This window comes from Alligator mississippiensis, chromosome 5, assembly GCF_030867095.1.
Source record: "Alligator mississippiensis isolate rAllMis1 chromosome 5, rAllMis1, whole genome shotgun sequence".
NCBI classification, from domain to species: Eukaryota; Metazoa; Chordata; order Crocodylia; family Alligatoridae; genus Alligator; species Alligator mississippiensis.
In genome coordinates, this window is record NC_081828.1 from 128665231 (window position 1) to 128689713 (window position 24483).

General features: G+C 44.9%; 1 protein-coding gene across 3 annotated transcripts in view; it reads right to left on the reverse strand.

Moving 5' to 3' along the window:
- Positions 1 to 24483, reverse strand: part of BMPER (BMP binding endothelial regulator) — a 242062-nt gene that overhangs the window by 12669 nt on the left and 204910 nt on the right. For all 3 annotated transcript variants that reach the window (XM_059728689.1, XM_019483425.2, XM_014602611.3), the window contains one exon: positions 14097 to 14227. In XM_059728689.1, the coding sequence (XP_059584672.1) occupies positions 14097 to 14227 (131 nt within the window). The remainder of the gene's footprint in view (positions 1 to 14096; positions 14228 to 24483) is intronic.

Here is a 24483-nt window from a genome sequence, read left to right on the forward strand (position 1 = left end):
CCACCCCAACACATGACTCTAAAATCAGTACCCAGGGTAGGACCCAGCACTCTGGTATCTGGCATGCAATTTTGGGGCTGGGCTCCCCAGAGGAAATTTGGTGGTGGGGGGTAAGTGAGAAAGAAGGGAAGAAAGCAGTGGCAGCGTTAATTGCCATGGTTCCTGGAGCTGCAGCAATTAACATTACCACTACTCTAACTCTCCTCTCCCTACCAAATTTTTGGACCTTTGGGGAGCCCATTTCCTCACATACAATACATGCTTCATTTTTCCCCAGCTGGTTTTGTAGGAAAAGGTAAGGGTTATATGTGAGAAAATATGGTACAGTATTTCCATTAGACCACTTATTAATAAACAAAGTGAAGTGGAAAGGTTTGAGTCACTTAGGCTATGTGCAAGTCCTTCATAAACATATAGGCCTTCATAAGTATATAGGTTGCTATTGGCTGAAGCGATAAAAGCAGTTGAGGAATGAAGAAGATAGCTAGCTGACTTCACTAGCAAAGACAGGCAGACAGGTGGGTTTTCTGTGCTGTTACGGGTATTGTACAAGGAAGACCCCACAGTGTTTGAAAAATAATGCCTTGCCAGTGCTGCTGCCAACTCTTCAGGTAGCACCTGCCTGCACCTGTGGGGCATTTGCTCAAACAAGGAACTTGACCTCCACCCAGGTCCAGATTAGGCTTGATGAACTGCCTTGCTGCAAGGGAAGGTACTAAATAATCGGATTCCACCAGTTTCTGGATTCATGAAGGAAGCATGTAAGTGAGCAAGGGGCTGCTAAAATAGGTATTTCATAGATTTCAGACATTAGGGCTGGGAGGGACCTCGGAAGATCATCGAGTCCAGCCCCCTGCCCAAAGGGCAGGAAGTCAGCTGGGGTCATAGGATCCCAGAAAGATAAGCATCCAGTTTGCTCTTGAAGGTGTTCAATGAAGGCGCTTGAACCACCTCCGGTGGCAGGCTGTTCCAGACCTTGGGGGCTCGGACAGTAAAGAAATTCTTCCTTATGTCCAGCCTGAAACGGTCTTGAAGTAGTTTATGACCATTCGACCTAGTCATCATCCGTAGGGGCGCTCTGGTGAACAAACGTTCCCCCAGATACTGGTGGTCACCCCTGAGAAACTTATAGGTGGCCATCAGATCACCCCAGAGCCTGTGCTTTTCCAGGCTAAAGAGCCCCAGGGCTCTCAGCCTGTCATCGTAGGGTCTGCTTCCCTGACCTCTGATCATGCGCTTGGCTCTTCTCTGGACTCTCTCAAGCTTCTCCACATCCTTTTTGAATTGTGGAGCCCAAAACTGGACGCAGTACTCCAGCTGCGGCCTCACTAAGGCTGAGTACAAGGCGAGAATGACGTCTTGGGATTTGCTTGAGAAGCATCTATGGATGCAAGCCAGCGTTTTGGTTGCTTTACTAGCCGCAGCATCACATTGCAGGCTCATGTTCATCTTGTGGTCAATGATGACCCCCAAGTCTCTTTCTTGCATAGTGCTAGCCAACATAGCACTGCCGAGCCTATAAGGATGCTGTGGGTTTTTCTTCCCAAGGTGGAGAACCTTGCATTTATCGGCGTTGAACACCATCAGATTCTCGTCCGCCCACTTGCTAAGCCTGTCCAGGTCAGCCTGGATCACCTGCCTGTCTTCTGGTGTGGATGCTTTGCCCCAAAGTTTGGTGTCATCGGCGAACTTGGCCAGTCCGCTTCTGACTCCACAGTATATTGACTTCACAGTATATTGACTGTGAAGTGTAGAGGAACATAAGAACTTCATCAAATCAACGAAGCAGAAAGAAATGTCCAAAGTGGAGGAAGGTAGCTAATACAAGAGGCCTACAATGGCCAGGGGGAAGAACCAGTTACACCATATGGAAAAGACTGACTGCTGCCCACCTCACAATGTAGACAGTATTTCACCCTGTTCCTAGATCTCCTATCCAGCACGCTCAAGAACCACTTTGCAGACCTGGGCCAAGAGCAGAAGAACAGATTACAATGGCCAGAGAAGAGGACCCATGTTCCCCACCAGGTGTGAGAGGCCTGCCCACCATTCTAAAGGAAGGAGACAATGAATGATGGCAGCTGGAGACTTCCTTTTGTGGTGCGCAGACACATCTGTCTGTCAACGTGTGCACCACCTATTTGGAGCCAAAGTCTATGACATCCTGAAAAGGCTGCCAAGACTTATCTGGGTCTCTGGTCACTAACACATGGGTCAGAATCCTATTTCATTTTATACTCCCATATGGCAGTTACCCAGCCATGTAACTCCCAGTTTTGGTACTTAAGCAGTTTGCAATCCTATTCCATGTGCCGTAAGCTATGCTCTGGCTGGGCAGGTTCATGGCTCTGTACACATGTACCTAAGTATAAGTCCCAAAATTGTGGCCTGGCAAAGAAGAAGAGGGCCCTCTCATATTTCAACTTAATAGTCTAGTGGTTAGGTCACTCCCCTAGGAAGTAGAAGACTTAGATTCTAGCTGTCCTTTGGGTATGAACCTACATCTTTTACTTCCCAGTATAGTGGTCTAACTACTGCATCTTCTACTTAATATAAATTGGATAAATTGGAAGGAGAGACATATAGAGAACTCCGTTTACTGCACATTTACTTAGTACTTGTTAATACAAGTACTAAATAAATGCACAGTAGCATCTTGTGTAGACACACCCACTGAGTTGTGCACCTTTGTACTTTGCTCTCTTCCTCCTGGCTCTAGATAACTCCCTCTTTCAGCTGCCCAGGGGTCAGCTTAAAAAGGAACACTGAAAAAGTGACTAGGTAATGTCTAACCTGTGGCACGGTAGTTAAAGCACCGTGCTAGAAAGTCGGAGAGAATGGCAAAAGTGACCAGTGATTCTGGATGCTCAGTCTGAGTCACCTTAGAATGGCTTTGTTTTCTAGAAGTGCCTACCCTCTGATAAACAGGTTCCCATTAAGGTGCCTTAGGCCCTGGCATATGTTAAAACAATGGAACCATTGGGATTTCTGGAATTTTCTGCCCCATCCCAAACATTGTGCATCCTCCAGGATGCACATTATTTGAGATGAAGCATAAAATTCCTCAGAACCCAATCATGAAACAGGGTTGTCCCCAGACCATTCCCTAGGGATCAGGCAGGGGGAGCCCCAATATTGGGGCTCTCTGAGCTCAGATCTAACAAATAGCTAATTGTCAGTCTCAGCCCTGAACACCACTGGGCTGGTTTGAGACCCAGAGCTGAGAAGCAGCTTGATTGTCAGCCTCAGCCCCAAACAGTGACAGGCTAGTTCAAGACTTGGGGCTGCCTGGAGCTAGGATCCAATAATAGGCACTTTGAAGTGACTGGTCACGATGAACCTCCCAGTGCTTGCTGCAACCTGGCTGGTTTGATGCCTTGCCTAGCAGCAAACTTGCTGAGCCTGCATCCTGATTCTGATAAACACTGATTGTCAATAGCAGAACCAGAGCAGCCTGCTTGTCGGCAATGGTACCTGGGCAAGTTCATATTCCATTTTATGCAGAGCATCTTTGTGGCTGGTCTGCCATTTTATGGCACCATAAATTCAATAAACATTTGGCATGTTGCTAATAATAGTGTGGTTAACACATTAATTGCAACATAAATGTAATGTGTGCTTGAGGCCTTAAATTGGGCACCTCTAAAAATTGAGACCTTATATTGTTACTCTAAAATGTAGCTCTAAAGGTATGAATGTTTGATACAGAAAACTGTATAAGTTTAAGTTTTAAAATTCTAATACTAAGTACAAACAGTCAAAAATCCTGAGGCTAAATCGATTCAATCTTCACAGGTTAGTCTAAGCTGCATAGATTGAACCAATAAGCAAGTGAACAGACATTCACTTTTGGTTCCAAAAATGCAGCCACATGCCTGCAGTGACCCAAGCTAGAAACTAAGGAGTACTAGACCATGCCGCCCTGCTGCACTGGAGCAAACAGCTTGAGCTAAGGCTAGCCCACCTACCCTATGAGGGGAGGGTTTACTGGGGAGGTGCAAACCATCCTGGGATGCTGGGGGTGAGTTAACTTGAATCTGGAGGGGATCTGGGACAAAAGTTCAATAAACCGATTTAACCTAAATCAGTTAAGTCTAGTACTATATTCATCCAGGCTTATCTTAAACTGGTTTTGGCCATCTTGAAAGCAGCTTATGTAAACTTAACATCTACTGTGTTACAGATTTGAACCAGTTTTCAATTACTTATACCGGTTCATGTGTAATTTCTGTCCATAGCCTAAGTAATTTGTTTTACAAAGTTTTATTGCAGTAATGTCCACATCTTCAGGTCCAACTGAAGACTCCATTTGGTGCCGCACCCTATGTGTTAGGAAAAAAAAAGTGGCCCCAGGCTACCATTCCACTCCCCAACCAGGGGCCATTTTTTCCGTAGAGTAACTGAGAGCAGACTAAACTCTAGGCAATGCTGGCACTGCTAATTTGCTGGAACTGTTCTACCTGGCAGGAATTGATGGTTTTCTGCTTGTTAGAAAATGTCGCTTTCATCGAGTCAAAACATATATATTTCCTTCAAATAACAGAAGATAGTAGATATCACTGTCATATTTTCTGTTGCTGTCCATGGTGGAATAAAAGGTTATTACTCTGCAAGTGGAAAACTGAAAAGAAAATAGCTGATATTTGCTTCGACATTCTAAATATTGAAATTGTGTGTATCGGGGGAAAAGGTTATTTGATTTTTTTTCTTTACCAACCATTAAAAAAACCCACTCAAAGTATAAAATGGAGGTAGACTTCCTATGGATTGTAGCAGTGACTCATTACCACATACACAAAGAAAACATCTTTTGAATTCATTTTGGGGTCCAAATTCTGTTTAAGAAATTGCATGCTGGTGAGGGTAATTTAATTAATTTATGAATAAATTATTAATAAATATGGATAATATTTATTGATAAAACAGCTTTCACAACAGTCTAATAGAACTGTTTCCACTCTTCTAGAACACGTATATTATTTTTGAATCCTAATCATGAACCACAATTCCATTACAGTAGGCATATTTTGTTTTCAGCTGTTACATGGCAATTTTTACTAAAATATAACAAAATTTGATGTCTAATATAGAGTTTGAGGGATCTCAAATAGCTGTCTGTCTTAAATTGGCCTCAAGTAGCTCTTCTGCATTCTCAAATCTCCAGTCCTTTCTGAAGCAGGAGTTCTATAAGATTGCAGTGTGCTACTTTTTCTATCCCTGCTGCACAGGTTCTGGTATTTCTAGTGTTTCCAGGATTTATAATCTGGGCATCATTTCTCATCTCTCCCCCCTCCCCCCCCCCACCCCCAGCTTGGGGGAGAGCAAGCAAACCTCAGCAAACCTCTAAGTTCTCTTTACTACCTTCTGCTTAAAATATTGGACATAATTTCATGATAACCCTGTCAATGGAAAGGAGGGGATCAAAATAGCCCTTTAACAATATTGAGGGGGTGGGAAGGTTGGTGTTTTTAATAACTCTACTTTCACACAGATTTTCATTTAAAAGCTAGAAATGCCTTCCTCAGTATCTCACAGACAACAAATAAACAGTTTCAAGAAAAAAAATATAGCAGAAATGTCAACAAAAAACTCCATCATTTGAAAACAATCTGTATTTTGGACATAAATTCTCCAGAAGAAGAGAGAAAACCAGGACGACAAAATCAGACACCTGAAAAGTGAATGTCAATGTGAATGATGACACCTGGAATCACCGCTAATAATAACACTGAATGTTGACACAAGCAAGTGAGAAGGAGCCAATACCTGGACTAAATGGACTTCTAAATGCTACTACATGCAGCCCCTCTTAATAGCTGACTACACCATGCCTTGCCTTCCTTTTAGCAAAGTCACAGCTCCCGTTCCATATGTAATTACCTCCTTTCCCTAATTCTGAATCTGAAATGTATGTCTTCAAGCCTCCAAAGACTCCAAATTAATTTACTGTTTCCTGTTTCCCAAACCTTTAGCTTCCCAACCCTGAGCTGCTTCCTTTTCTTCCTCAGCTTTCTAAAAGTATCTTTTTCTTTATCACCCCTTGTTTCCACCACCTTCCCATTTTCTCATTTCTTCTCTCAAGTTTAGTCACTCCCTCAGCAAACCTCTAACTTCTCTTATTGAGTCCCTTTTATTTATTTCTTCCTTCATACCCCAACCATCCTGATTTTCTTTCTCTTACCCCATATGTCATCTAATTGCCATAAATACCCTCATAGCTTCTCATTCTCTTCTCAACTCCCCTGTTTCTCATATAATCCCTCACTTCTTTCTGAATACTCTTGGCTTCTATACTGGTTTCACCAGCCAGTTCCTACCATCAATCAGCACTTTTCTTCTGTAACAAATCTTCCACTCCCTAATACCTTCTATGAACCTTCCTCTTGATTGACAGTGTATATCATATGTGCACTATAAACTTAAAGAGGAGCAAGCATGTGCTACAATATTTGGAAAATGAGTAACAGGAGTAAATGAGTAACACTTTCTGGTTAGGATAAAAAAAAGTCTAGAGAAGAGGACGTATATGTAGCCTTCTGAGCATCCCATTCGGCTGGCAGTCCGGACAACACAAATATTCTAAAGATTATTAGAATGAGCTAAGCATACAACAGCCTGGGTATAGGAGCTGGCAAGCACACAAAATATATGTTTTATAACACACAAAAGAATAATTAAAACCTGACTTCACTAATAAGTGTGTTCCATTCCCATCAGAACACAACCCTTCCAAATATCCCACTGGCTATGAAATGTCAAACAGGAAATGAAAGTCACAGAATACAAAACTTTTATGACAGATATACTGTTTCATACTGAGAAACTTTTATCCTTAATTAGGACAAAATATTTGCAACAGTAGGGCTGAAAAAAAGGCATTCAGAGATTTAAATCTTGATCCTGGCTATTGTTACCATAAGAAGCATAATAATGGAGGCATTTTATTTTTATGAGTCTCTTGCTCAGACCATACCATTTGCTATATAAAATGGGCCACTCTAATACCAGTCAATTATTGATATCGTATAATGAACTAAAGATCACTTAGGAGTACATGCTCAAACACAGAATACCCATATGCTCAAAGATTTTTGCAAATGGGAAAGGATACAGAATCTCTAGAGATCAGCTAAGTTTTTAAAAAGCATTTAAAAGTGTCTTCTCTAAATGTTAATGGAAGATACATGTCTAATTCCCTCAAAATGTTCTTGCAGGGACTATTTTAACAAAACAGTAGAAAAATGGTGAAAAAAATATTTGTGTGGACAGCTCCTATTAAAGGAGCTCCTTTCATTGAAGCTTGCATGGAATCATAGCATGGAATCATGGGGCACTGGCAACCCCACTTCTCAGATTTGCTTGCTGGTGGCGATTCTGGAGGCCCAGGGGAGGGAGCTCCAGGAGGAGGTGAACAGGCTGTGTATTATCAGGGAGCACATGATGGAGATCAACGCGTACTGCCAGGCCCTGCACCCAGAAAAGGACACCATGGAAAACCAGGCAGAAGAACAGGCTTGAGCAGGATGACCCAACAAATGGCAAGTGGAAGTTGGTCACTTCAGGCCCGAAGCCAAGTGGCACATCAGTTGCTCCACCAATAGCCCTGCACAATAGCTATGCAGCCATCACAACATTGATGTATGGGGCATCTGTGTCCTCTGCACTGCAAGCAAGACAGGAACAGCCGCCCCCACCAAGGAAACAACAAAGGGTGATTGTCATGGGAGACTCCCTCCTGCGGGGCACAGAAGGAGCCATTTGCCATACAGACCTTCTTGCTCAAGAGGTCTGCTGCCTTTTAGGAGCCAGGATCCAAGATGTTACGGAAAGGATCCCTAAGCTGGTCCACCCTACGGACCACTACCCCATGCTCCTTGTCCATGTGGGCAGCAACGATATGGCAAGAAACAGCCCTGGGTGACTACAAGACAATGGAGGCAAAGCTCAAGGAACTAGGAGCACAAGTGGTCTTTCTCCTCAATCCTCCCAGTCAGGGCCTGAGCCCAACAAAAGGAGGAGTGCATTGTAGATGTCAACCAAAGACTTCGCAGATGGTATCACCACACAGGCTTCGGATTCCTTGACCTTGGCATGCAGTCCAATGGCAGTGGTCTACACACAAGAGATGGTATTCACCTCACAGATAGAGGGAGCAAGCTCTTTTCTACAAGAATCACTGGCTTGCTGAAGAGGGCTTTAAACTAGGCAGGTCTGGGGAGAGGGAGGAGGTTCCACTGTTTTACATGAATCCTCTTCCCATAATGACTCAGGAGAGGGCATTGAAGCACCAACATCCTAAGATACTCACATAGTGACAGAAAAACTGAGGTGACCAGAGGGGAACTCAGGTGCCTTTATGAAAATGACAGAAGCATGGGCAACAAGAGGAGAATGATAAGGCATTCTCCAGGGAATTGACTGAGGCAGCCAGAACTAAAGACCTGATTGTCATGGGTGACTTCAACTACACTGACATCTGCTGGGAGGACCATTTGGCCGGCTCCAGCCAGTCAGCCAATTTCTTGGCAGCTATCGATGACCTGTTCCCGTTACAGGTTGTCAAAGGACCAACTAGGAGTAAAGTCGCTCTGGACTTAGTGCTTACTAAAGAGGAGGACATGGTAGGGGAGCTGAAGATTGGATGTAGATCACGACCTGATTAGGTTCACCGTCCACTGGAAGGATAGGATCCCAATTAGTAGAACAGAAGTCCTAAATTTCAGAAGGGCAGACTTCGACAAACGCAGGAGGCCAGTTAGAAAGGCCCTCTGGAACCAGCAACTAGATGATTTGGGAGTTCAGGAGCAATGGTGCCTCTTCAAGAGGGCAATTCTCACTGCCCAAAAAGAGGTCATTCCCACACGATCAAAGAGTGGGAAAGTAGCCAAGAGACCGACTTGGCTCAACAGGGACATCAGAGAACTTTTGAAAAAGAAAAAAGACACATATAATCAATGGGAAAAAGGTTCAGCAACCAGAGAAGAGTTCACTTATATAACCAGGGTCTGCAGGTATGAGATATGGAAAGCCGAGGCAGGCATGGAGATCAAGCTGGCATCCAATATAAAGGACAACAAAAAGTCCTTCTACAGGTACATAGGGAGCAAGAAGGAAAAAAAAACCAAGCTCCACGATGGGACCTCTACTGAATATGAAGGGAGAGACCACAGTTGACCCCCATGAAAAGGCTGAGCTCCTAAATGAATACTTTACATCTGTATTCCAGAAGGCTAATAGGAGCTAAGCACCCATCCAGAGGCCCAGAGAACATGGGGAAGTCTATAGACAACATGAAATCAGTCCTGAACAGGTAAGGGTCCTCTTAGAACAATTGGATGTCTTCAAGTCCTCTGGGCCAGATGATCTACATCCAAGAGTCCTGAAAGAACTGGCTGAACTCATAACAGGGCCCTTGGCAAAAATATTTGAAAAGTTGTGGAACTCGGGAGTGGTCCCAGACAACTGGAAGAGGGCCAACATGGTGCCCATCTTTAAGAAAGGGAGGAGGGATTACCCTGCAAACTACAGACGGGTCAGTTTGGCTTTGGTCCTTGGAAAAACTTTTGAAAAAATTGTTAAAGAGGCCATCAACCGCATGCTTGCAACTGATAGGGTATTAAGAAAAAACCAGCACGGCTTTGTAGATCATACCTGACAAACCTGGTGTCCTTTTACGACCAGGTAATTAACCAGCTGGACAAGGTAGACAGCTTTTACTTAGATTTCAGTAAGGCCTTTGATTCTGTCTCCCATGAAATTTTCTCAATCAAACTGGAGGGTGCTGACCTGGACCAGCCTACAGTGAGGTTTGTGGATAACCAGCTTAGAGGCTGGCCCCGGACAGTTTTAATCAATGGGATGGCCTCATCCTGGAGGACTGTCTCCAATGGTGTCCCACAGGGTTCAGTTCTTTGACCCATGCCTTTTAACATATTTATTAACAACTTGGATAAGGGGATGGAATGATCTATGATTAAGTTTTCAGATGATACCAAGCTGTGGGGAAATGTGGTCATAACAAAAGACAGGGTAAAAAGCCAGGATGACCTTGACAGACTGGTTCTATGGACTGATCGGAATCAGATGAGGTTCAACAGGGAAACGTGTCAGGTACTTCACTTGGGCAGGAAGAACCTTCACCACAACTATAGGACAGGTGGTAGCCCACAGGCTGGCACAGCATCTGACCGGGACCTGGGGGTCACAATCGACCAGAAGATGAATATGAGCCAACAGTGCGAGGAAGTCACCAGCAGGGCAAATAGAACGCTGATTTGCATCAGCCGATGTGTTGCCAACAGATCCAAGGAGGTGCTTCTCCCTCCCTACTCAGCATTGGTGAGGCCTCAACTGGAGTACTGTGCCCAGTTTTGGGAGCTGCACTTTAAGAAGGATGTGGCTAAACTCAAGAGGGTGCAGAGAAGGGCCACCTGCATGATTAGGGACCTAGAGGATAGACCCTATGAGGAGAGACTCCAGGAGCTGGGCTTGTTCAGTCTGGGTAAGAGGAGGCTGTGAGTTGACTTGATAGCCACTTACAAATGTTAGGGGGGAACACCAGGATCTGGGGGAGCAACTTCAGGAAGGCACCCCTTGGGAGGACAAGGACCAATGGTCACAAACTAATAGAGGGAAGATTTAAGCTGGACATAAGGAAGAACTTCTCCATAAGGGTAACTAGAACTTGGAACACACTCCCAGGAGAGGTGGTCCGGTTGCCATCCTTGGAGGTGGTCAAGAGGAGGCTGGAATAGCACCTTGTTGAGCTAGTCTGAGCTCTTTAACTGCTGGGATATGACAGGGGACTGGACCCGATGATCTTATGGATCCCTTCTGGTCCATTGACTCTAAAAGTAGGGTTGGAAGAGACTGCAAGAGGTCATCTAGTCCACCCCCATGCTGAAGGCAGGATCATCCCTATCCAAACTAGCCTATACAAATCCTTGTGTAACATATTTGTGAAGGATTGAGAGAGAGCAAACAAAAGCCCCGAGGTACCTTACATGCTGGGCAGGGGAGGTCAGGAGAAGAAAAGCAGCCAGCAGCAACAGACAGGGAAAGTGAAAACAAACAACACTCAGAGCATGGAGGGCCGGTAGGGTTAAAGCTGGAGACCAGAAGGGAAGAGAAACATTCACCACACTTCTGGAGCAGCATCTCATTCAGGATTGGAGGGAGGCTGCTCAGAGGTATTTCTGGCCTCAAAGAAGGGATAGAGGGGCGTAAGTTCCCTGCAAACTGCAGAGACAGGAGAGGCTGAGCGTCCCTGCAGGCATGGGTTGCAAAACTTGCCAGAGGAACACTGTGGGTATGACCCTGAGAAGGAGGCAGACGGAGGCCTGCACACACATGGCTTTTGATAATCGCTGGAGCAGAGTGTCAGCTGAGGATCCAGAGAAGAGGACAGAGGAAATGCTGTTCAAGGTTAGAGTCTTGCTGCTTATGGTACGGATCCTATTGGGACTGTGAATATTCACGAATAAGCTAGGCAGGCCTATGCAGAACAGCGACTGGACTAATTGATTTGTTTTCTGTTGTGATTGGGATATAAGAGCCTGACCCCAGGTGAAGGGGACATGGACTGAGCCTGGCAAGGACACTGAGAGCAGTTGGGGGCGTTTGGGGGGGGGGGGGGCCCTTTTTTCAGATATCTGAGCACAGGCCACGGCCAGCCCATAATAGACTAACAGGGAGCACTACGACCTGGCTACAGAGAACTTCGAGTACCATCTGGAGAGGCTAGGTTGGGCTAAGCAGAGGTTTGGAGCCCCACAGAAGAAAGCAGGGATTGAGACCGGGTAGAATCACCTTGGCCAGTGCCTCCTAGGAATATAATTTCATGAAAGTCGTGGCAAGCGAGAAACACAAGATCAACTTAGTGGCAAACCAGGTGATCCGAAGCTGAGATCCACCCTGTCACCGCCTGTAGGAAAATGAACTCAGGGCAGTGGTAACAAGCCCTACAACAGCTACAGCTGTCACAATATTCTTAAAACTTCACAAACAACCCCACTACACAACTGCCAGGCATATTGCTCCAAAACAGCAAGAATGCCTTAACCTACTGTAGGCAAAGCAAGAGGACAAGGACACTGTTAATGTCCTGCCACTGCAAGGACAGGAAGTGGTTGTTGAAAGCTTGTATTAGTTTCCTATTTGTAGCAAATGAAGGACAACAGCTTAAGGCACTCCTGTTGCAAATGATAGGTTAGGTTACTACTTGCTATTGTGATGAGACTGGTCTCTAGCAGCCTGAACAACATTGTCTCCTCCTTTCTCCTTGTCCCTCACCTATCTGTGTCCATCTGTCAGCCCTTTATCTTATAGCTAAAATGGCAGTGAGGGTGCTAAGTTCATCGAATGAGATTTAGTTAAAGCACCCCCACTGCCATTTTGAAATGCAGAACGCTGAATACACAAGATGCTGTGGCACTTTAATTAGAGCAGCTCCTGTGAGCCTGTGTAATTAAAATATCCCCCCTGGCCCCACCTTGGAGCACATATATAGGCACTATGGCTGTGCGAAGCTTCAGTCCCTGATTCGATTCAGCAGAGATTTTGCCTGATTCAGTGGCCGAATCTCTCAATCCAAATTGAATCAGAGGATCCTTTAATCTCTCTGAATCAAATAGGAACTCTCTGAATCAATTCGGAGAGATTCAGAAAGATTCAGACATAGAGACAGATTTAAATGTTTTTTCTACATACCTCTAGGTAGCAGGGGCTTATGAGTGCTGTGATGCTGGGGCGCATAGAGTGTCCCACAGAAGTGCGGGGGCTCCCAGCATGCTTGGCAGCAGACCTGGAAGTGTACCAGAATCTCTTCCAGTCCACTTCTGGGTCAATTGGGGAGTGCGCAGGGGGGCACCCCCCCAGCTCGGCGACTCGTGCCTCCTGGGTCCGGGGGGGGGGGCCTATGCACTCCCTGGCAGACCCAGAAGTGGACCAAAAGTACTTCCAGTCCACTTCCGGGTTCACCGCCAAGCACATGGAGGGCCCCCCCACACGTGTGTGGAATGCTCCATCTGCCCCAGCATTGCAGTGATCACAAGCTGCGCTGGTACGTCAACATACGTAGCAAAAACTTTTAAAGCTGTGTCTATGTCCGAATAGCAAATCTTCAGATTCGGATTCAGCCGAATTGAATCAGGGACAGTGATCCAAATCAACGAATCGAATAACTATCCCTGATTCAGGCCGAATCCAAATCCAAATTGAATAGGGCCCACTTTGCACACCCCTAATAGGCACTCAAAGTTTTCAGGAGCAATTAATTAAATATATTCCATCCCATTAATCAGCCCTCTTGTGTCTGTTTGCTTTTATTAAAAGGAAGTTAAAGACAAAAGGAGAGACAATGAGTCAGTCATTCAATAACCAGAGGGAACCACAGAATAACAACTCTTCAACCAGCACAGAGTGCCCTTCCCTCATCTTTTCAAGCTATCATAAATTGTTTTACATATATCTGAATAAATTTCAGGATAATCTAATGCCTTTATGTAATGACCTAAAGCAACAGGTCCATCATCAACGGAACCAGTCATCTGTAATGTCCATGACCACACGACACTACTTTCTGTGGAAAAAATTACTTAGAACTATTTGCAATTCATGCAAAACTAAATACATAGGAACTTTGCCTCAGTGACCAAAATTAATGCAGATTAGCACAGTATATTCTTACCACAGGTGCTTTTGCTTGCAATCTAGCTATAATAATAATAATAGGTAGACAGAGAAATATCTGTACTTTCACAGGAGGACAAAAGAGTAGAAACATTATCTGTAATTGTCTGCAATCTCTGAACTAGAGCAGTAAGCATTTTCCTCGTGGCTAAAACAGAGGTGACTGGAAGAGAGTTTTGTAATAGTGTTTTTAGTGGAACATTTCTAGGATTCACTTGCTGAAAAACGTTTCCTGGTAAGTGCTTTCTTCCTTACTAAGAATACAGCCTCACTGTTCAGCAAAATCCATTCTATTAGCCATTTATTGATTTCTATTTTTTTTTCCCCAGCAAAATAACTGTGAGCTACAAGTTTCTTTCTTCCAAACTATGCACTAAATTGCAATGAAGCCATCAGAGGGTGCTTACCTGCACAGTTCTGCTCAGGTTTCCATTGGACTTTGATACCTTCCCTCTGACAGGTGCGGGCATAGGCAAGGAAAGACTCGCAGTAGCAGTTTTTGTGAACTGGACACTCACACATGTCTGTCACACAGGAACTGCAAAATACAGCCGACAAATGAACAATAAACGGTTTAATAAGTAGTTATCATTTTTTGAAACCATCTCTTTTTACGATCACATAATAAAGTTTAAAGATGCAAAAACCTAGGCTTACACTAAAACAGCAAACAAGTTAAAAACTTTTCAGCTCCCAAATCCATATGGTTGATCTCATCTCTGGTGTTCTGCTAAATTCTAAATTCTATATGCTGAAAACTCCTGACTATACCAATGGGAGATTTGGGAAAAAGTAGAGAGCACAAAATGAGAGTCAAGACTTGTTATGTCATGGGGATCAAGGGCTGCAAGCAGCAATTATGGGGCAAGGCAAAAACAATTTGTATCAAATACCATTTTTTTTTTTTGTCTCAGTAAAGGATACAGGCTCCATTTTCATTCCCCAGAAGAATATTTATTGCAACAATTTCTGGAGGAATTCTGAACTTTAAGAGAATTATAAAAGAGCAATCGTGACATGAAGTAACTGAGCAGTTAATATGCTCTGAAAATACCCAGGTCACTTGTAATACAACCATCCTATTCCATTGAATAAAACAGATTAACCACAAACACCACAGTAAGTAAAACTGCTAATGCATATGCCATCACTCACAATTAGCTCATCAAGAATATACGCCTATCTGGCACAGGCTGGAACTATAAAAACTGGCAAAAGGCAATGGGTTTGTAAACTGCAATTTTTGTCTTCTCTAAATTATTAAAATGTGCTGGAAACATTAAAAGGCTAACTTTCAGAAGTGCTGAAATATTCACATGAAGTCAATGGCAGTTGAGAGTTTGTGGGGATGACCGTGGCCATCTCTGAAAATCAGGTCATAAATATCTCCACTGTTTTATTAGGACCAAATCATACAAGTGTTGGTCTGCAGGCGTGGAGGTCCAAGTACCGGTCACTATTTCCCATTAACCTTAAGAAGAAAAATTAATACCTTATAAAGGATGCGAGAGTCACAAACCTTCCAGGAGTTCCCTCACAGGGGAGGAGAAAGATTTAAGTCATAACTGAGGCCTTTACATGCATTTCCCTTGTTCTGAAGGAAATCATATTCATATTTAGGCACCTGAGCTTGAACCTGATTCTTGGAGAGGACTTACAAATCAACAGTAGCTGCTTGCACCCAGGTACTTCTTAAAAATGCAGAGCAAATATATCATACCTTGTTTCATTAATCGATTGATATGGGCCACATCTGCAAAATTTAGTTCCAGATCCACTTAAGGAGTTGATCTCTACATATAGTGACCAAAAGGACCTAAACACCACCTACAATCGACAACTCAAGAGCACTGTTTAGCTTTAACACCTGGCAAAATGCTTAGAGGTCCTTGGAAAGCTTACCTAAAAATGTCAAGATTATTCCTTACAACTATGGACAAGGTGTGAGTACCACTAGAAGTACTTTTTTAACTTGTCAGCGGGTTTTAACTTGTCTGAGGCACCCAACATTTCAGTAACTTTCTATTATTTTTGCACTTGACATTTCTGTTGGATGGTTCCTATGACATTTTCATGACCTTTAAATAACCTCTTGCTATCACCAAAGCATGAAATTACCCAAAAACTCACTATAACAAAAATACAGCTAGAGCAATAATGTCAAAAATACTTGTGGAACTGTTAGATAAAAGTTCCTTCGTATAGTGTTTGTGTGTGTGGTGTGGGTACACACATATATACATATACACACGTACATTTATATATATGTACACACACACGTATGTATGTGTAAATATATGTGTGTGTGTATATATGAAGAGACAGTGAGAGAGAAATATATGGACATTGCATTGCATTTATCCATATATATAATATAATATCCATATATTCTCTCTCTTTCCCCCATATTTATATATATATATATATATATATATATATATATAAAAATAAAATGCATATGTCCATATATGTGCAAAACTAGCTAGCTAGCTAGCTAGGAGATAATATAAACACATATGTGGATAAATGCAATTGGTTTACATTAAATATAATAGGCATATAATGGGCAAGACTAATGATCTCATTTGAATGCTTTCTTTTATTGAATGTATTTATTATTTGGCTTCCTGTTTGGTTTCATTATAGGTTCATTCATGTCTTTCAGAATGGCATTTGTTGCTCTATCTGTTCCATAATGTCTGGTCTGAACGCAGCTGAAAAGCTTACAGGAGGGAACAGGTTCATCTCCAATTTGGTTCTCATATGATTTATGAAATGAGTTTCCCCTGATGCATATCATCCTGCCACACTATGCCTACAATTCTTCGCTTATATCTCATAGCAACATGATGCTTGCATCAAGAAGTACTATCAAAGCTAAATGGTTTTATATTCCCCGTATCATGTGTAAGGCATACATCCCAGTTTACAATGCTGCACATACCTACTGAGCTACTGTAGGAAATTCTTGTTGCAGAGAGAATCAGTTATATTCCCCGCAGATCCAGTATCATATTAAGAAAGAGTTTTATTCTCTCTTAGTCACCCTGTTAGCCTCTTGGACCAACCAGATCTATCATTAACTTTGGCTATTCTCTATTGCAATTTTATTATTATTGATACCCAGGGCACTGAAGCAAGGTAGGAAGGATCATAGTTTCCAGTGGCAGGCTGGTCATGTGTTTGCTCAGTTTCTGCCTCAGGACTAATAATATGCAAAAATTCAAGTGACTTTGTCTAGCTTTGAGAGCATAAAAATTAAGGAGCTTCCTACTCCAACAGTTTCTGGCTACTGAGAAAAGAATATCAGTTCTATAACTTTAAAATGAAATCTCCAGGCATAAATGGTCTAAACAAGCCAGGCCCAAAAATCAAATTTCAAACACCCACAGACACTGGAGAGGTTTGGTTCACAATCTACATTTCTAGTTCTGCCCAAATAAGACCCACTTTTAAAAGAATCAAACTTCTTAGAAGTAGCATTAAATGTTCCTGATGTAAAGCAGTCTACTGGTGTACATTTTCTGATTTATTTCACATGTATTGGCTTCATGTTTTTACGTCACTTTCCTTAGGTGTTTAATCCTGGGAATAGCTCTTGGATCTGATGCAATCATCAAAACACTGAAGGTGTAGGGCCTAGTGTGTTTGTTAATTTTTATTGCCAATGATTATTTTATTTTAAGTAAGTAAAGAAATTGAAAGTAAAGGAAACTGCAACAGCAAAGATCAATTAACAATCCAACATTAAAATGAAAACAATTTTTCCAATTTAATTTATTAGTAGAACTCATGAATTAATGCTAAAATACATTTTTTTTTTTTTTTAAATAACTTCAGAAGCCACAAGGGAAAAATTGTTTGGTCTGTTACATAGCAGATACTCAGTCACTGCTTCCCTCTAGTGATCCCAGGTGAGAACACCAGCCAGGCACATTGCTTGATTCAGAGCACAGTAATATGAGAGAACTTCCTAGAAGCAAAATGGTGATTATTCTCTAGAGGTAAGCTCCTGACAGAAATATAGCCATTGCAAAATGTTTAAAAGTTTTAGAAAAATCTATTTCCTTCTTATATTTCATTAACATTCTTACTTTCTACCTGGCTAAATTCCCATAGAGGAGATGGCAGAGGACATTTAAATACAGTAAAAGCCGTGTTATCTGGCATCCATGGGAAATGGGGAGTGCCGGTTAATCTAATATGCTGGTTACTTGAGAAGTGTCTTTGACTGTTCAGGCTGCTGCCCCTCCCGCTGTATCTGGTGTGCCAGGGCTTTCAGTCCCCAGCATCAGTGTGCCAGGGGACAGAGAAGGGGGCCCCACACAGCTGCTTTGCCTCAGGCGGTGGTCCAAAGTTGGCGAAGTGGGACTCAGCAAAACCAGAAGTGCCACGGTGGGACTTCTGGTTTCGCTTTTGCTGCATCAGTTGGCGTGCTGGTTAATAGAGCATGCCAGTTAATAAAGTGCCAGATAATACAGCTTTTACTGTAATTAACTAAACAGTGGATTTTGTGCACACAAAAGTCCTGAACCTACCCAGTCTTAAAAATCTTTGGGAAGTTGATATTTTTTAATTTTCCTTTTTAAATTTTACTGTGACCTGCTTTCTTTTTTCTTCACTCAAATGAATGACTGCTTGCAAAATTCTGATCTTTACCATCACTCCCTGCTTCTTTATTCCTCCTGTGAATCCAGAAAATAAATTATGACATGCTGAGAGGCCCTTCATGTGCACATATCTTAAGGCTTGAAGAGAGCAGTTTCACCCAAATTCTACATATCCTTGGAATTACACTGTGTCATGGGTGGGGGTCCTCCAGGAAGGCCGTGATTTCCTTAAGGCCCCTTCCCCCATGCCAAGCCAGTCCAAGGGCACCCTCTGATTCTCGCCCGCCACGTCTTTGATGTTTATATAAGTTTGGGAGGCTGCCTTACTCCCTTTTGGACACGGTTCGTTGGGACCTCTGTCCCCGTGGTTTCCCGGACTCTCCGTGGGTCTCACTGGATGATGGGTGCTCCCTGGACACCCTAGCCTTATGGGCTATATGTGGCTCCAACCACCCCTTATACCACGCCCCAAGCCTCGCAGTTGGACTAGACATTGTTCGGTCTCTCGGTCTACTCTTGTGCCCCTCTCTCCGGGGCCTTTTCTGTACTGCCGCCCTCTCTCCAGGGCCTTTTCTGTACTGCCGCCCTCTCTCCGGGGCCTTTTCTGTACTGCCGCCCCCTCCTGGGGCTCTCCATGGCCACTCTGGCCTTCTCAAGAATACCACCCCTCTCTTGGGGCTCTCTCTCTAATGCCGCCCCTTTCCTGGGGCTCTCTGTGCTGACACTGAGCCTTCTCTATAATGTCGCCCCTCTTCTGGGGCTCTCGGTGCCCACTCTGGGCCTTCTCGGTAAAGCCGCCCCTCTCCTGGGGCCTTCTGTGCCCACTCTGGGACTTCTCGGTCAAGCCGCCTGTCTCTTGGGCCCACCGCCCTGCTACCCCCTTTCCCCGGGTCTCACCGCACTACTACCCCCTCTCTCTAGGGTTTACCGCAATGCTACGCCCGTCTCTGAGGTTTACCGCAGGGCTATGCCCTTCCTCAGGGGCTCACCACGCCCACACTGGGGCTTCTCAATAGTGCCCCCTCTCTGGGGCTCACCATGCCCGCACTGGGGCTTCTCAGTAGTGCCCCCTCTCTGGGGCTGGGGTCTATGCACCCCGTACACCGTGCCCTTACTGGTGCTAGGGCCCCCACACCACTGTGGGTCCCTATGAGGCCTTCTCCAACCCCTAATAGCCTCGCCCAAGCCACCGGTGTAACAATAACAACAACAACGCAAAACACAAGCCCCTAGGCTATAACGTAACTTAAAGCTGCCTGGCTAAAACCATGTTGCTCAGACATCTTAGAGCCGCCATCCTTTACTCTGCTTCAGGAGTACCTGCGGTTCTCGCATCTTAGCTCCAGGAGCTCCTCTCTGTCCAGCTGCTGGCAAGGAACTGCTAGGCTGGCCTCAGCCCCTGGGCTTTATGAGGGCCAGGCCCTACCCCTTACGGTCAGCTGACCTCCTGGTTGCCCCGGGCAACCCACAGCTGTGCTCCTTATTCCCTGCCAGGGCTCTTTCCCTGGCAGTTTCCCTTCTCTAGGAGCAGGGTAGGTCAGTGCTCTGCGATACACCTCCCCCCTTAAGATCCCGACTCACCGAGGCGGATCTTCACTCTCTTCGGGTGTTGCTGGACTCAGTGGCTCTTCTCAGCCTTTCTTCAGGCACCCAGTGACTCAAATGCAGGAGGCAGAGGTTTCAGGCGCCTCCTCCTCGCCTTTTACCCAGGGCGCACCATGTGGGATTTCTCGGGAGTTACACTGCCACAGGTAGTCCCCCCACATTAGCCATCCCTGGTAGGGTACAATTCAGGCCTACCTTCTTTTCTTCCACAGCCCCCTCAATTTAACAAGACAGCCTCCTCTCTCTTCCTCAGAGAGCTACTCTCTGCTACTTGGGATGTCTCGTCCCTTTTCTTCCTCCTCATGTGTCCCAGATCTCCTCTTCTTTGTGTCCCTTGTAATAAATCCCTCCTTTCCTTGGTCTCTTGCCAGTCCCTGAGCTTTCCCCAAAGCTCCCACTGCATCCTCAGTGCACGCTGGGCATTTTGCTCCCTCCAAAATTCTATCTTTCCTTGGCCTGTAGATCTCCCACCGGGTCCTGTATATACCTTCACAAAGGCTACTCCCCCGACTCTGGCTTCCACCACTTTTCTCAGGGTCCACCATTTGACTTGCCCTGGGAGGTTACTAACAAACATAGGTCCTCCTTCCTCCTCTTTGTTCTTTCTCCGACCAGATTACCTTTGGTGTTGAGGGTCCTTCTGCCTCCTTAGCTTGGCCTGCCGTCTGTACTCTGTTCGGTCTCGGCTGTTGTGCAGGGCTAGATCTTTCGTTCTGAGGGTGGAGCTTGAGACGTCCTTCTCCTCCCCCCTTAAGTTCCCTGGGACTTTGGCCCCTTCTTTCCATCTCAGGCCCTTGCACCCTTCCTTTACTCAGGGCTTCTGCCACTCTCTCCCCTTTGGAAGCTGTGTCTGTTCTATTACATACCAGAGCCTGTGTCATCTTTGGGCTCTGGCCTTTTTGTCTTAGCAGTCCTCCCTTTTTAGTGTGACCAGCGTAGCTTAGGTCACCGTTCTTATTTCTCCCACTGACCTGCTCACTGCCTTGCACAGCTATTGTATCCCCCTTATCTACCTTCATCTGTTGTATCTATTTTGGAACTGTTAGTACCCCAGCATCATACCTGCTGGCGAGTTTTTCTAATTTTTCTCTCAAGCCCTTCAATTCCTCTGCATACTGGCTTGCCCAGTGACTCCACTTTTGCTCAAGATACTTGACAGCTGTGGGGATACTCCCTTCCCCCATTGTTGCCGCTTCTGTCTCAAGAGGTCCCTCTGTCATTGTACTCTTTTCTTGTTTCTCTACTCCCCTCTCCTTCCTGGAGCTTCCTAGACTAGTGTCCTTGTGGGTTTCTTGGTCTTCCTGGGCCTTTAGGTGTATGATCCATGCTGTCTTTACCCATCTCTCGGTCTCTATCAAAAATTCTTTCAAGGCTTCCCGCTCTCGCAACTGCTCCTGGTACTCCGTGTTAGCCCTGGATGCATGTTTGTCCAATTGCAGGCCTATTGTGGTCAGGCTCTCTCTCTCGATTTGGGCAGCCTGTACCGTCTGCTGCTCCATCTCTACTCGCAATGTCATCTCCCTGGCTGTGCTCTCTTCTAAAAGGGTCCTCAGGGACTGCATCTCTTTCCCCAGGTGGTCCTTTTCTTTTTCCACTTTTTGCCACTGAGCCCGCAACTCTACGCACTCCTTTGTTCTTTCTCTTAGCTCTGTTTCGAGGGACTGCTTCTGCTCTTCTAATGCCTCATGACTGGCCATATATTCTCTCACTTTCTCCCTTTCTTTTGTTATAGCTCTCCCCATCTTTTCTGCCTGGGCATAGCTCTCTATTAGCTTTTCTCGCAGTTCTTCAACCTGGTATTCCACCTGTAAGCATCGTTCTTGCCAGTCCTCCAGGTCCTCCTGCACAGCTTCCACAAACTCCTCAGCTTGAGCCTTTGGTCCTCCTTCCGTTTGGGTTGCTGTACTTGTTACCTCTGGACCCTCCAACTCTCCAGAGTCTTGGCCCTTTGTAGCCGTCTGACTACTTGCTGCCCGTAATGTTTTATTTTCTACCTCTAAGGCCCGAATCTGCTGCCTTAAGGTTAGCCTTTGCAGCTTTGACTGCTTTCTTTCTGCATTGGCCGCTGCCTCTCTAGCTGAGCTGGACTCTAGGTGGGTTTCAAGGGACCGTACCTGTTCCTCAAGGTGTCCTTTTTCCATCTCCACTCTTTTCAATTGGGACTGTATCTCCTCGTATCTTGCCCTCCATTCTGCCATTTCCCTCTGCATCTCTTGCAGTTTCTCTTCCCTCCATCTGCTCTTTTTAGCCTCCTCTGCCATGAGCCGTTCTAGCGCTCGAGTCTTTTCCGTCTCTGCTGCAATCAGGCGCTTTATCTCCTTAGACCCGCCTTCCTTCTTCCCGGGTTAGCCCGCAGCTCTAAAGCAGCCACTTTTGCCTCAGCTTGCTCCTTTTGCGATCTTACCACTTCCAACTCTATCTCTAGACGGGCAGCTCTTTCCTCTGCCTCATCCACCCGCAACTGCCAGGTGAAGGCTTCTTGCCACCTGCCTTCTTGAGTTGCTATTTCTGTCATAGTTCTATTTTTTTTTTCTTGTAGACCTGACCCAACGTCTTCTCTTCTATAATTCTGACTGGCAGTCTTGTCTCTGATCTGGTCTTATCCTCTCAAGCCCCAATCTCACTGCCTCGCCCTTCTTTATATTTGTCTAGCCCTAAGGGTCATTCCCCTTCTCAGGGGACACGGGTTCCTTCCCTGTGCATGGCCTTACTTTCCCGGCCAATGCACCAGTTGTCACAGGCGGGGGTCCTCCAGGAGGGCTGTGATCTCCTTAAGGCCCCTTCCCCCATGCCAAGCCAGTCCAAGGGCACCCTCCGATTCTCGCCCGCCACGTCTTTGATGTTTATATAAGTTTGGGAGGCTGCCTTACGCCCTCTTGGACATGGTTTGTTGGGACCTCCGTCCCCATGGTTTCCTGAACTCTCCGTGGGTCTCACTGGATTATGGGTGCTTCCCGGGCACCCTCGCCTTATGGGCTATGCATGGCTCCAACCACCCCTTATACCACGCCCCAAGCCTCGCAGTTGGACTAGATATTGTTCGGTCTCTCAGTCTACTCTCATGCCCCTCTCTCCGGGGCCTTCTCTGTACTGCCGCCCTCTCTCCGGGGCTCAAGGTTTACCGCAGGGCTATGCCCTTCCTCAGGAGCTCACCACACCCACACTGGGGCTTCTCGGTAGTATTCCCTCTCTGGGGCTTGCCACACCCTCACTGGGGCTTCTCAATAGTGCCCCCTCTCTGGGGCTGGGGTCTATGCACCCCGTATGCTGCGCCCTTACTGGCGCTAGGGCCCTCACACCACTGTGGGTCCCTATGAGGCCTCCTTCAACCCCTAATAGCCTCACCCAAGCCACCGGTGTAACAATAACAACAACAACGCAAAACACAAGCCCCTAGGCTACGACGTAACTTAAAGCCGCCTGGCTAAAACCATGTTGCTCAGACATCTTAGAGCCGCCATCCTTTACTCTGCTTGAAGAGTACCTGCGGTTCTCGCATCTTAGCTCCTCTCTGTCTGGCTGCTGGCAGGGAACTGCTAGGCTGGCCTCAGCCCCTGGGCTTTATGAGGGCCAGGCCCTACCCCTTACGGTCAGCTGACCTCCTGGTTGCCCCAGGCAACCCACAGCTGTGCTCCTTATTCCCTGCCAGGGCTCTTTCCCCGGCAGTTTCCCTTCTCTAGGAGCAGGGCACCTCAGTGCTCTGCGACACACTGACAGTACGAAGTATTATCATGATCATATACTAATAGTAGAGCAACTGCTGTTCAGTCATGTGTTTGAATTCTATTCCAACATTAAAAACTTTCTTAAGATGGACAAAAAATTAAGATGCCATTTCAATAATATAAAGGGTAAGATATTACCAGAATACTGTAATAATTATATAACCAAACCAGGATATTCAGAGTTAAGATTCCACATACATGATATCCAAAGTTCCTAAGATAAGGAAATATTATTAAGGCACCTAAACAGTCTTAACTATCCTCTATGCTGACACCAAATAATAATAATGGCATTTTTTAAAAGGCATGTTCATGTTTGTGCTCCCACGGTAGATAACATTCATTTTAAAGGCACATTTGTTTTTCTAAAAATGTTTTCCATTTCATGATGATAGCCCCACCTCTCCCCATACACCCATGCACACCCAGTTTCTCCACCTTTAGCAACTGTGAAAATTCTACAAGGGTCAAATATGGTAGTACAAGGAGTTAGGAAACATTTCCCTGATGACACCTAAGATGCCTAAAATGAAGAAATCTGTACTGATGAAAAAGGAAAGCATTTTCTTGTAATACATGCATACACACATATATACGTACATACATATAAAATAGTATATAATATACTAATATATAGTATATAACTAATAGTATATTATAGTAATAATAGTATTATTATATAATCATATATAATATATTAATATATAAAACATTAGGGTGCCCTACATGTGCAGGGAGGCTGCTCCAACACCCTGTAATTACACTGCATCGGAGCAGACTCAATTAATCAATAACCAAATTAATCAAGTCTGCTGGAGACTCGATTAATCTATAACCAAATTAATCTATAACCA